The sequence below is a fragment of the Nakaseomyces bracarensis genome (assembly GCF_045282275.1).
Source record: "Nakaseomyces bracarensis strain CBM3 chromosome Unknown Scaff11_0, whole genome shotgun sequence".
Taxonomy (NCBI): domain Eukaryota; kingdom Fungi; phylum Ascomycota; class Saccharomycetes; order Saccharomycetales; family Saccharomycetaceae; genus Nakaseomyces; species Nakaseomyces bracarensis.
This window is the reverse complement of record NW_027263957.1, coordinates 53,442-65,584: the sequence shown is the minus strand read 5'-3', so window position 1 is coordinate 65,584 and position 12,143 is coordinate 53,442. Positions and strand designations below refer to the sequence as shown.

At 39.6% G+C, this 12,143-nt stretch overlaps 5 protein-coding genes across 5 annotated transcripts; all 5 read left to right on the top strand.

Moving 5' to 3' along the window:
• Positions 1-113: 113 nt before the first annotated feature.
• RNJ42_03060 (Protein disulfide-isomerase) lies at positions 114-1,721 on the top strand (the record flags this gene model as incomplete). Its single annotated transcript, XM_071053224.1, has 1 exon — positions 114-1,721. One exon carries the CDS (start codon positions 114-116, stop codon positions 1,719-1,721), a length of 1,608 nt encoding a protein of 535 aa, XP_070910632.1.
• Positions 1,722-2,794: 1,073 nt separating this feature from the next.
• Positions 2,795-4,402, top strand: RNJ42_03059 (Protein disulfide-isomerase; the record flags this gene model as incomplete). Its single annotated transcript, XM_071053223.1, has 1 exon — positions 2,795-4,402. One exon carries the CDS (start codon positions 2,795-2,797, stop codon positions 4,400-4,402), a length of 1,608 nt encoding a protein of 535 aa, XP_070910631.1.
• A 1,073-nt stretch (positions 4,403-5,475) lies between these two features.
• Positions 5,476-7,047, top strand: PDI1 (protein disulfide isomerase PDI1; the record flags this gene model as incomplete). The annotated part of the gene is made up of 1 exon (XM_071053222.1): positions 5,476-7,047. The coding sequence occupies one exon, from the start codon at positions 5,476-5,478 to the stop codon at positions 7,045-7,047; it is 1,572 nt and encodes a 523-aa protein (XP_070910630.1).
• A 734-nt stretch (positions 7,048-7,781) lies between these two features.
• On the top strand, positions 7,782-9,188 carry MGR1 (Mgr1p; the record flags this gene model as incomplete). Its single annotated transcript, XM_071053221.1, has 1 exon — positions 7,782-9,188. The coding sequence occupies one exon, from the start codon at positions 7,782-7,784 to the stop codon at positions 9,186-9,188; it is 1,407 nt and encodes a 468-aa protein (XP_070910629.1).
• A 415-nt stretch (positions 9,189-9,603) lies between these two features.
• Positions 9,604-11,844, top strand: EMC1 (Emc1p; the record flags this gene model as incomplete). The annotated part of the gene is made up of 1 exon (XM_071053220.1): positions 9,604-11,844. The coding sequence occupies one exon, from the start codon at positions 9,604-9,606 to the stop codon at positions 11,842-11,844; it is 2,241 nt and encodes a 746-aa protein (XP_070910628.1).
• Positions 11,845-12,143: the final 299 nt, after the last annotated feature.

Below are 12,143 nucleotides of genomic sequence, written 5' to 3'. Positions count from 1 at the left end.
GAGTTCTTGTTACTTATATCGGGGCCTATTTATTAGTGGTATGTAGCTTTATTCAGCTTTGTTAATTCTTTTAAATTCAGTAACACATACACAAAATATAATATCAATCGAAAATGTTGCTTAGTAAAAGTTTATTGGCTTTGGCCACTTCCGCAATGCTAGGTGTATCCTCTGCACAAGATGCCACCGCTCCAGAAGATTCCGCAGTTGTAAAGTTGGACCAAACCAACTTCGAAGATTTCATCAAGGAAAACCCATTGGTGATGGCCGAATTCTTCGCACCATGGTGTGGTCACTGTAAGAAGTTGGCCCCAGAATACGTCAAGGCTGCTGAGTCCTTGAAGGCCGACAATATCGCACTTGCTCAAATCGACTGTGACGACAACAGAGACCTTTGTAGGCAACTACAGGTGCCAGGTTTCCCAACTATCAAATTGATCAAGAACGGTGATCTGGAGAAGGCCAAGGACTATGTCGGTGGTAGATCCGCTGACGCCATTGTCAGCTTCATGCGCAAGCAAACTCAACCATCTGTCCAAGTCGTCGACTCCAAGGCCAAGTTGGACGAAATCAAAGCTAACTACTCCGGTGCCATCGTTGTCGACTACGGTGTCAAGAACTTGAACTCCACTTTCTACAAGATCGCTGACGAGAAGGCTGACGAATACCTATTCGTCTCCTTCCCATCTAAGGAGGACAAGTTGGCTATTCTCTTGCCAGCTGGTGATGGCAAGTACGAAGAAATGGTCTTCAGTGGTGACAAGAAGGATCTGGTCAAGGAAGACAGCACTGTCTTCTCTGACTGGTTGAAGGTCGAATCCTTGCCTCTATTCGGTGAAATCAGCGGTGAAGTCTTCAACTCCTACGTTGACAGTGGTTTACCTTTGGCTTACTACTTCTTCACTGAAGAAGGTCAAGTTAAGGAAATGGAAAAGACCTTCATTGACTTGGCCAAGAAGTACCGTGGTAAGATGGCTTTCCTAAAATTGGATGCCACCAAGTTCGGTAGACACGCTGACAACTTGAGCATGAAGCAACAATTCCCTCTATTCGCTATCCACAACATGACCAGCAACCACAAGTTCGGTCTACCTCAATTGTCCGAAGAAGACTACGCTAAGTTGTCCAAGCCACAACAACTAAAGGCCAAGGACATCAGTAAGTTGGTTGAAGAAGTCATTGCAGGTAAGGCTGAGCCTATCATCAAGAGTGAGGCTGTCCCAGAAAAGCAAGAAAACAACGTCGTCAAGATCGTGGGTAAGACCCATGACAAGATCGTTAGCGATCCAAAGAAGGATGTCCTTGTTAAGTACTATGCCCCATGGTGTGGTCACTGTAAGAAGATGGCTCCTTCCTACATCGAATTGGCTGACGCTCTAGCTGCTGACTCCTCTTCTAAGGACAAGGTCGTTATTGCTGAAGTTGACGCTACTGCTAACGATATCTTTGACATCGACATCTCCGGTTACCCAACTGTTTACTTGTACCCAGCTGGCAAGAACACTGAACCAATCCTATACTCCGGTAACAGATCTCCAGAATCCTTCTTGGAATTCTTGAAGGAGAACGGTGCCAACAAGTACGACGGTGCTGCTATCTACCAAAAGTTCATTGACGAGAAGGCTAACTTGGCGAAGGATCACTCCATGAAAGCGCCCCACACACCGCTAGATCACCTACCAGGATCAGAATTAACGGAACAGGTAGGGTTCGAACTCTAATAAGCAGATATATATTTTATCCCCCCCTCCCTATTGTAATGCAGTCTACACTTTAACGGACCCCGTAGAACATGTACATCAATCTAAATTACTAAAATGGAGGCAAGAAAGGAAAATAAGAGAATGCTGATGCTTGATTTACAGTTAATGCAGCAAATGCAGCAGTCAGTTAGCGGCAATGTTTAATTGTAAACAGTATACGATGTACCACTTTTTTTTTTTTTGCTAATATATATTTTTGATAGTCTTAACCCTCTCTCTCTATTGCTAGAAAGAGATTTCTTGACAGATAAACACCCTTAATTTAATGAACAATTTTCGCCTCACACGAAAGATGTTTCCCACCAAACACCAAACATGTAGACACCATGTTCACCCTCCTCTTGCTCTCTCTTTCTCTTTCCTCGCCACTTTTTGAATCGTTATTCCCTTCGACTACTTCCTACCTTTCTTTCTTTTTTCTATATATACATTTATAAAGAAGCAATAAAAAGTAATAATACACATACAAGCATGCGTACAACTTTCCTAAGGGAAGGCTGGGCTTATAAAAGGTTGTCGTACTTCTTTGTCTTTCTATATTCTTCGCTTTCCCTTTTGTTGGCTGTATATTTTCAGTTGATTTCTTCAATTACCCTTTGGTAGGACAGAAATTCATTGGGAGAAACAAAAAAACCCACTTCGTAGAGGGCACTAAGAGATATCTTGTCTTTGTCCCATTCTCTCTGACCTTTCTTTACAAAAAAACTCGCCACCGTACACTCCACTGACATTGTTTCAATTCTGACGTTTTTTCTATTTCCAATTAGAAAGCCCCATTTTGTACTGCTCATTCTTTGGAATGCACCAGTCCCAAAACTATTTGTAATAAATTTGATCCACTGTTGTTCTTTCTATGCTATCTATCAATTTAGTTTCGCTGTCTTTTCAATTTGGTTTAGTATATTTAAAGTGTAACTTTCATTTCATCCTTTCTTGTATCGGGAACCCTTTTTTAAATTGTATTTCTTGCTTTGGGATATTCAAACTCGGTAACATATAAACTAAAACTATAAAATAAACCAAAAAAAAATATGTTGTTTAGTAAAGGTTTATTGGCTTTGGCCACTTCCGCAATGCTAGGTGTATCCTCTGCACAAGATGCCACCGCTCCAGAAGATTCCGCAGTTGTAAAGTTGGACCAAACCAACTTCGAAGATTTCATCAAGGAAAACCCATTGGTGATGGCCGAATTCTTCGCACCATGGTGTGGTCACTGTAAGAAGTTGGCCCCAGAATACGTCAAGGCTGCTGAGTCCTTGAAGGCCGACAATATCGCACTAGCTCAAATCGACTGTGACGACAACAGAGACCTTTGTATGCAACTACAGGTGCCAGGTTTCCCAACTATCAAATTGATCAAGAACGGTGATCTGGAGAAGGCCAAGGACTATGTCGGTGGTAGATCCGCTGACGCCATTGTCAGCTTCATGCGCAAGCAAACTCAACCATCTGTCCAAGTCGTCGACTCCAAGGCCAAGTTGGACGAAATCAAAGCTAACTACTCCGGTGCCATCGTTGTCGACTACGGTGTCAAGAACTTGAACTCCACTTTCTACAAGATCGCTGACGAGAAGGCTGACGAATACCTATTCGTCTCCTTCCCATCTAAGGAGGACAAGTTGGCTATTCTCTTGCCAGCTGGTGATGGCAAGTACGAAGAAATGGTCTTCAGTGGTGACAAGAAGGATCTGGTCAAGGAAGACAGCACTGTCTTCTCTGACTGGTTGAAGGTCGAATCCTTGCCTCTATTCGGTGAAATCAGCGGTGAAGTCTTCAACTCCTACGTTGACAGTGGTTTACCTTTGGCTTACTACTTCTTCACTGAAGAAGGTCAAGTTAAGGAAATGGAAAAGACCTTCATTGACTTGGCCAAGAAGTACCGTGGTAAGATGGCTTTCCTAAAATTGGATGCCACCAAGTTCGGTAGACACGCTGACAACTTGAGCATGAAGCAACAATTCCCTCTATTCGCTATCCACAACATGACCAGCAACCACAAGTTCGGTCTACCTCAATTGTCCGAAGAAGACTACGCTAAGTTGTCCAAGCCACAACAACTAAAGGCCAAGGACATCAGTAAGTTGGTTGAAGAAGTCATTGCAGGTAAGGCTGAGCCTATCATCAAGAGTGAGGCTGTCCCAGAAAAGCAAGAAAACAACGTCGTCAAGATCGTGGGTAAGACCCATGACAAGATCGTTAGCGATCCAAAGAAGGATGTCCTTGTTAAGTACTATGCCCCATGGTGTGGTCACTGTAAGAAGATGGCTCCTTCCTACATCGAATTGGCTGACGCTCTAGCTGCTGACTCCTCTTCTAAGGACAAGGTCGTTATTGCTGAAGTTGACGCTACTGCTAACGACATCTTTGACATCGACATCTCCGGTTACCCAACTGTTTACTTGTACCCAGCTGGCAAGAACACTGAACCAATCCTATACTCCGGTAACAGATCTCCAGAATCCTTCTTGGAATTCTTGAAGGAGAACGGTGCCAACAAGTACGACGGTGCTGCTATCTACCAAAAGTTCATTGACGAGAAGGCTAACTTGGCGAAGGATCACTCCATGAAAGCGCCCCACACACCGCTAGATCACCTACCAGGATCAGAATTAACGGAACAGGTAGGGTTCGAACTCTAATAAGCAGATATATATTTTATCCCCCCCTCCCTATTGTAATGCAGTCTACACTTTAACGGACCCCGTAGAACATGTACATCAATCTAAATTACTAAAATGGAGGCAAGAAAGGAAAATAAGAGAATGCTGATGCTTGATTTACAGTTAATGCAGCAAATGCAGCAGTCAGTTAGCGGCAATGTTTAATTGTAAACAGTATACGATGTACCACTTTTTTTTTTTTTGCTAATATATATTTTTGATAGTCTTAACCCTCTCTCTCTATTGCTAGAAAGAGATTTCTTGACAGATAAACACCCTTAATTTAATGAACAATTTTCGCCTCACACGAAAGATGTTTCCCACCAAACACCAAACATGTAGACACCATGTTCACCCTCCTCTTGCTCTCTCTTTCTCTTTCCTCGCCACTTTTTGAATCGTTATTCCCTTCGACTACTTCCTACCTTTCTTTCTTTTTTCTATATATACATTTATAAAGAAGCAATAAAAAGTAATAATACACATACAAGCATGCGTACAACTTTCCTAAGGGAAGGCTGGGCTTATAAAAGGTTGTCGTACTTCTTTGTCTTTCTATATTCTTCGCTTTCCCTTTTGTTGGCTGTATATTTTCAGTTGATTTCTTCAATTACCCTTTGGTAGGACAGAAATTCATTGGGAGAAACAAAAAAACCCACTTCGTAGAGGGCACTAAGAGATATCTTGTCTTTGTCCCATTCTCTCTGACCTTTCTTTACAAAAAAACTCGCCACCGTACACTCCACTGACATTGTTTCAATTCTGACGTTTTTTCTATTTCCAATTAGAAAGCCCCATTTTGTACTGCTCATTCTTTGGAATGCACCAGTCCCAAAACTATTTGTAATAAATTTGATCCACTGTTGTTCTTTCTATGCTATCTATCAATTTAGTTTCGCTGTCTTTTCAATTTGGTTTAGTATATTTAAAGTGTAACTTTCATTTCATCCTTTCTTGTATCGGGAACCCTTTTTTAAATTGTATTTCTTGCTTTGGGATATTCAAACTCGGTAACATATAAACTAAAACTATAAAATAAACCAAAAAAAAATATGTTGTTTAGTAAAGGTTTATTGGCTTTGGCCACTTCCGCAATGCTAGGTGTATCCTCTGCACAAGATGCCACCGCTCCAGAAGATTCCGCAGTTGTAAAGTTGGACCAAACCAACTTCGAAGATTTCATCAAGGAAAACCCATTGGTGATGGCCGAATTCTTCGCACCATGGTGTGGTCACTGTAAGAAGTTGGCCCCAGAATACGTCAAGGCTGCTGAGTCCTTGAAGGCCGACAATATCGCACTAGCTCAAATCGACTGTGACGACAACAGAGACCTTTGTATGCAACTACAGGTGCCAGGTTTCCCAACTATCAAATTGATCAAGAACGGTGATCTGGAGAAGGCCAAGGACTATGTCGGTGGTAGATCCGCTGACGCCATTGTCAGCTTCATGCGCAAGCAAACTCAACCATCTGTCCAAGTCGTCGACTCCAAGGCCAAGTTGGACGAAATCAAAGCTAACTACTCCGGTGCCATCGTTGTCGACTACGGTGTCAAGAACTTGAACTCCACTTTCTACAAGATCGCTGACGAGAAGGCTGACGAATACCTATTCGTCTCCTTCCCATCTAAGGAGGACAAGTTGGCTATTCTCTTGCCAGCTGGTGATGGCAAGTACGAAGAAATGGTCTTCAGTGGTGACAAGAAGGATCTGGTCAAGGAAGACAGCACTGTCTTCTCTGACTGGTTGAAGGTCGAATCCTTGCCTCTATTCGGTGAAATCAGCGGTGAAGTCTTCAACTCCTACGTTGACAGTGGTTTACCTTTGGCTTACTACTTCTTCACTGAAGAAGGTCAAGTTAAGGAAATGGAAAAGACCTTCATTGACTTGGCCAAGAAGTACCGTGGTAAGATGGCTTTCCTAAAATTGGATGCCACCAAGTTCGGTAGACACGCTGACAACTTGAGCATGAAGCAACAATTCCCTCTATTCGCTATCCACAACATGACCAGCAACCACAAGTTCGGTCTACCTCAATTGTCCGAAGAAGACTACGCTAAGTTGTCCAAGCCACAACAACTAAAGGCCAAGGACATCAGTAAGTTGGTTGAAGAAGTCATTGCAGGTAAGGCTGAGCCTATCATCAAGAGTGAGGCTGTCCCAGAAAAGCAAGAAAACAACGTCGTCAAGATCGTGGGTAAGACCCATGACAAGATCGTTAGCGATCCAAAGAAGGATGTCCTTGTTAAGTACTATGCCCCATGGTGTGGTCACTGTAAGAAGATGGCTCCTTCCTACATCGAATTGGCTGACGCTCTAGCTGCTGACTCCTCTTCTAAGGACAAGGTCGTTATTGCTGAAGTTGACGCTACTGCTAACGACATCTTTGACATCGACATCTCCGGTTACCCAACTGTTTACTTGTACCCAGCTGGCAAGAACACTGAACCAATCCTATACTCCGGTAACAGATCTCCAGAATCCTTCTTGGAATTCTTGAAGGAGAACGGTGCCAACAAGTACGACGGTGCTGCTATCTACCAAAAGTTCATTGACGAGAAGGCTAACTTGGAGAAGGAAGCTGCTGAATCCGAGGATGATGATGAGATCGATGACGAATTGTAGATGCGATTAATGAATGAACTTTTCTATAATTTATTTTTCATTATTGCAGCACTACAAGACTACAAGGCACGCTCACAATTTCCATTAAAGGAAACCAAAGAAAAAGGTCATTAAATGAGAAAAATCTAAAGATTTATGCATTTAATATCTTTTTGTTTTATAAATTTTTTAACAATTTTTTTGCTTAGATTTCAAATTAAAAAGCTTAAGCTCATACATGATTACTGAAACTTTTAATGATAGGATCCCGATGAGTAGTAATTTTCATTTTTTGGTTATAACACTTTTCATCCTGTAACACTACGGAGAAGAATATATACATATATATGCTCAAAAATAAAAAATTGCTCACTAAATAAAGATGAAGATTACAGAGTACTGTACATTTTTAGATTTAATTTTATAATATAACTCAGTGTACAGGGCCATCCTTTTAATATCGTTATGTACGTGATTGCACGTGTGTTTGGGTGTGATTTGGAAATTGCTTGAATTTCTGAAAATTGAGTTTCATTACTGACATAGCAGGTAGTTTAAAATAAGGGCTGTATTTCTATTCCTGATGAGCACACTCAATAGTTAATCACTATATTTTGGTAGATTTATCAAAGAGCTGACGTTAATAAAATTAAAGCAATTCTACTTGAATATAATTTATCCTATTGAGGATTCAACTGGAAGGAGAGAAATTGAAATCTAACAATATTACTTCATTTAATCAATAACAAAAAAAAATGGGTATATTTACACCGCCTGGTCAATCTGATAATAATAAAAAGGACTCTTTGGTGAAAAAAGAAACACCTGAAGAAGATGTGGAGAAATTCTGGGTACGGCCGAGTTTGGGGTTAAGGTTATGGGGGCCATTAGTTCCAGCTTCAGATAACAAAACTGGTCTTTGGACGTTAGTTGCCATCCAGAGTTCCATTGGTTTGCTGTGTTTCTATAAATATAAGTCCCTGAGATTGGTTAATGGAACAATACGATCAGCTGCATCTAAAACTACTAAATCTGCTATGGAAACTCCTCTAACAAATAGAGCCCCATCCGGTAACCAAGTCAAAGCTATGAACGAAGCTGACTTTGTGAAAAAAGATATCGCTGATTTTCCTACACTTAATAGGTTTTCAACAACGCACGGAGATATGTTTGTAAATACACAGAATGTCCAAGTAGGAGCCAATGCTCCTTCTTCTACCATAGTACCTGATGTGTCAAAGACAGTATTAGAAGGACAAACTGATTCTGCAGGTATTACTGGTCTGTTGAAGTATTTTCGCAGAAAAGACAATAAGCAGTCATTCTTTAAATCAGATAATTGGTTAATATTCAAAAAAGTATTTTATCTACTTGCCGGAACAGTAATTCTTTCTCAATCAATGCTAGAAGCATGCAGACTGACAATACTGAAATATGATCCATGGTGCGAAGAGGCTAAGACAGTTAGAGAGAAAAAATTCTTCAATAATATTGTTAAATTCTATCATGAAGGTATTGACCCCACAAAGGTGAAGGTTAAAGACGCCGTAAGCGGTAATATTATGCCTACTAACGTCCCTGAGGTAAAACAAAGTGTAGCCTTGGTAAGAGCCCAATCAGAGGCTGAAAATCCGGTGATTGCTTGGTTCGGACCAATTGAATACAAGCCCATGAGTTTTTCAGAGTTTCTAGACAGGTTGGAATTTCACCTCGATATGTTTGAATACTTCCAAAGTAAGAGGACTGCTAACGAAACAGCATTAGGTTTCTTAACCACTATAAGGAATGAGACTGAGAGACTAAAGGAAGATAATGTAAAGAATAGAAGGACTGTTCTCGAAAAGCTCCAAAAGGATGTCGAGGCTGGAGAAGATGCTTCTCAGCCAGGCCTAAAACTGGATAAAAGAAAACCATTCATGTCTCCTAATTCTCGTTCAATTATACTCGAAGAGGATGTGAAACATCCAGAAGACATCGACCTAAATGACATGTGGTCTTTATATGACCCATGGTTAAACTTAGCTTTGGAGACATCATTGAGCATCAAATTCATACCTACTGTTTTTGTTAACAACAATGCCAATGAAGAGCAACAAAATGATAAAACTACCATTTCAAAAGAATCAACTGTGGAACCAACTGACTCAGAGGACAAAATATAATACTTCTTATTCCTTTTTCGTCTCTGAAAATTCCCGTTTAAATCTTAAATAACGACATACCTACTAGGATTGATTAGAAAGATATTCATATAGTAAATAATTGCATATATTAACAAATCTGTTACTTAAAACTAGACAACTATTGCCGATTTATTGACAGCTTAATGACTGATAAAATGAGCACTAAAAGCTGAACAGTTTTAAATAATTAAAATTTTTACCCGCACACTTTCAACTTTCCTATATTTCCAAAGAGGTTGCTTTGGCAGGGAAATGAGGGATTCGGCTTCGGTTTGGGTTTGGGTCTTAGCTCATGGTATAGGGAAGTTCGAATATACAAGGCACAACATTATTATCTAAGTCGCAATTTTGAACAAACAGAGTGTTAATACGGTTTAAAGTAGAATATACAGCAATGAAATCTCTTAGGACCGTTTTGGTAGTGTTATTGGCACTTGTAGCACCACTACATGCTATTTATGCGGATGAAGCATACATTACTGATTTTCAATTACAAAATATTGGTAAGGATTATAGCTGTGTGCTAAATTCCGCAGATAATGTCAATCTTTTGCTTTTGTCTGAGTGGGATGGTAATTCCTTATTAAGTTTTGTGGATAAAGAAGACGGTATTATCATTTACAGAGAGCAATTGCCACATCTATTTAAAGATGCCATGGTGAAGGGCAATATATTATACTTGTTGAGAGAAGATGGCTCTATTGATACTTATGATGCGGAGAATGGGTTTAAGTTGGATATCAATGTGAAAGGTGTAGAATTTACCTCTTCATGCAAGCCAAATCTGGAATCTGTAAGATCCAATAAGAATCAATTGAGCGTGATCGACGCTTCCTCTAAATTAGCCATCTTTAATATAGATATGCCTGGGTCTGCTTATGACATCAAATTCCTAAATACTGACGGAGCATCCAACTTTGAGGCCTTGGTTCATTTCGAAAACAATACCAACGTCTTTTACAAATACGAAAACGACACAATTCAGTTACAATGGTCAAGAGATGAATCGCTTTCTGAAGTTATTGATCAAATTATCCTAGATGTCCCAGATCAATCAATGGAACCCGCTAGACATGAAATTGAAACCGAGCAAGAAATTCCTGAAATATGGAAGGCATATGTTTTTAGGATCACTACGAATGTAAATAGATTGGTATCTTACTTAGAAAGGTTTAACTATAACCCAGGAAAAATCTTGACCAACTTGCTAGGTATGGATGATGATGCTGAAGAACAAACAACAATCGAAGCACAAAATATGAGGTTTGGATATTCTAAATACTTGATTGTGGTTACTAAAGATGGTATATTAGCCTCTTTAGACATGCTTAAAAAGGGTTCTGTGAACTGGTCACTAACAACAGGACTGTATAATGTTGTCAAAATGGAATGGCTTGAAGAGACTCGTGAGCTGATTGTGTTTTCATCGCTTGGTAATTATAAGATATACTCAGTGAATATTGCTTTACAAGCAAAGGAAACATCCTCTGGTTCGATTAAAAAAAATGTTGAAAGCATTGAGAGGTTGACTTTAGAAAGCTGTTCTTATGCTTTCTATGTTAAACGTATTAACGGAGATAATTCAGTAGAGTTCTTGAAAGGTGAGAATTCAATGATCTGTAAGGAAGACATTTTTATCACTGATCACAGTGAGACATCTGTTTACGGACAGAAATTGGGTAAAAATGGTAAATTGACTAATACTTGGAGTTATAATGTGTCACCCGATGAGAAAATTGTTGCATTCGCATCAAGAGAATCTAAACGTACAGTTACCTTAGGAAACGTTCTTGGTAGCAGAGATGTCCTTTACAAATATTTGTATCCAAATCTGGCTGCCTTTGCCGTTTTTGATGAGCAATCGAAAGAATTGTTTATCAACTTGATAGATACAGTTACGGGCCAAATTCTGCACACTCAGTACCATCAAGATAAGATCGATAATCATTTTCCTGTCAACATTATTTTTGGTGAATATTGGTTTGTGTACAGCTATTTCAGCACTGTACCAATTCCAGAACAAAAACTGGCTGTTGTTGAATTGTATGAGTCTTTAACCCCCAATAAGAGGTACTCTAATGAAACTGGAGCTGATGTACCTCTAGAAGGTGTCCATAAACCAGAAGTTGCTACAAATTCATTCTTCTTTCCAGATATTATCTCCAATTTGGCTTTCACTGAAACCAAATTTGATATTACTACAAAAGCTATCATCCTAATTCTTGAGAATGGCCAAGTAACCTATGTCCCTAAATTTGTTTTAAGCGCAAGAAGAGTTGTAGAGGAAGATATGAGTGACGATGACAAAAAGGAATTCATGGCTTCACCATATGTTCCAGGTATCCCTCTAAATGACTATTACGTTTTGTCACATTACAGAGACTTATTTTTGGGACCATCACCAAAGATTCTATCAGCACCAACAAATCTTGAATCCACCTCCATTTTATGTGTTACCGGTTTGGATATCTTCTGTGCCAGAGTTATGCCATCAGGTCAATTCGACGTAATGAGTCCAGGATTTGAGAAAGGAAAGCTATTGGCTACGATTCTATTCCTTCTAATTACATGCCTAGCACTTGGTCCTTATGGTGCTACTAAAAAGTTGAAGATGTTATGGACAGTCAGAGATTAAAATACTATTTTTTGGGATTAATGAATTACAATTCAGAGGTAGTTACGGAATATTACAGCTGTAGTTTCTCATATATGTTTAAGATTGACATACAAGAAAAATCTATCTACACATTCAACCTAGTAATTAATCACCTATCGAAGCAGGACTTTAAGACCTGTTGTAGCATTCTATATTTTGTATATCAATTGAGCATTTCCGCTCTTATTATTGTAAATTAACAGTGTTATATGAATTGGTTTATTACCTGTATTAGTATTTATAGTCGATTTAGTATATCCTTGTATTCCACCTTCACA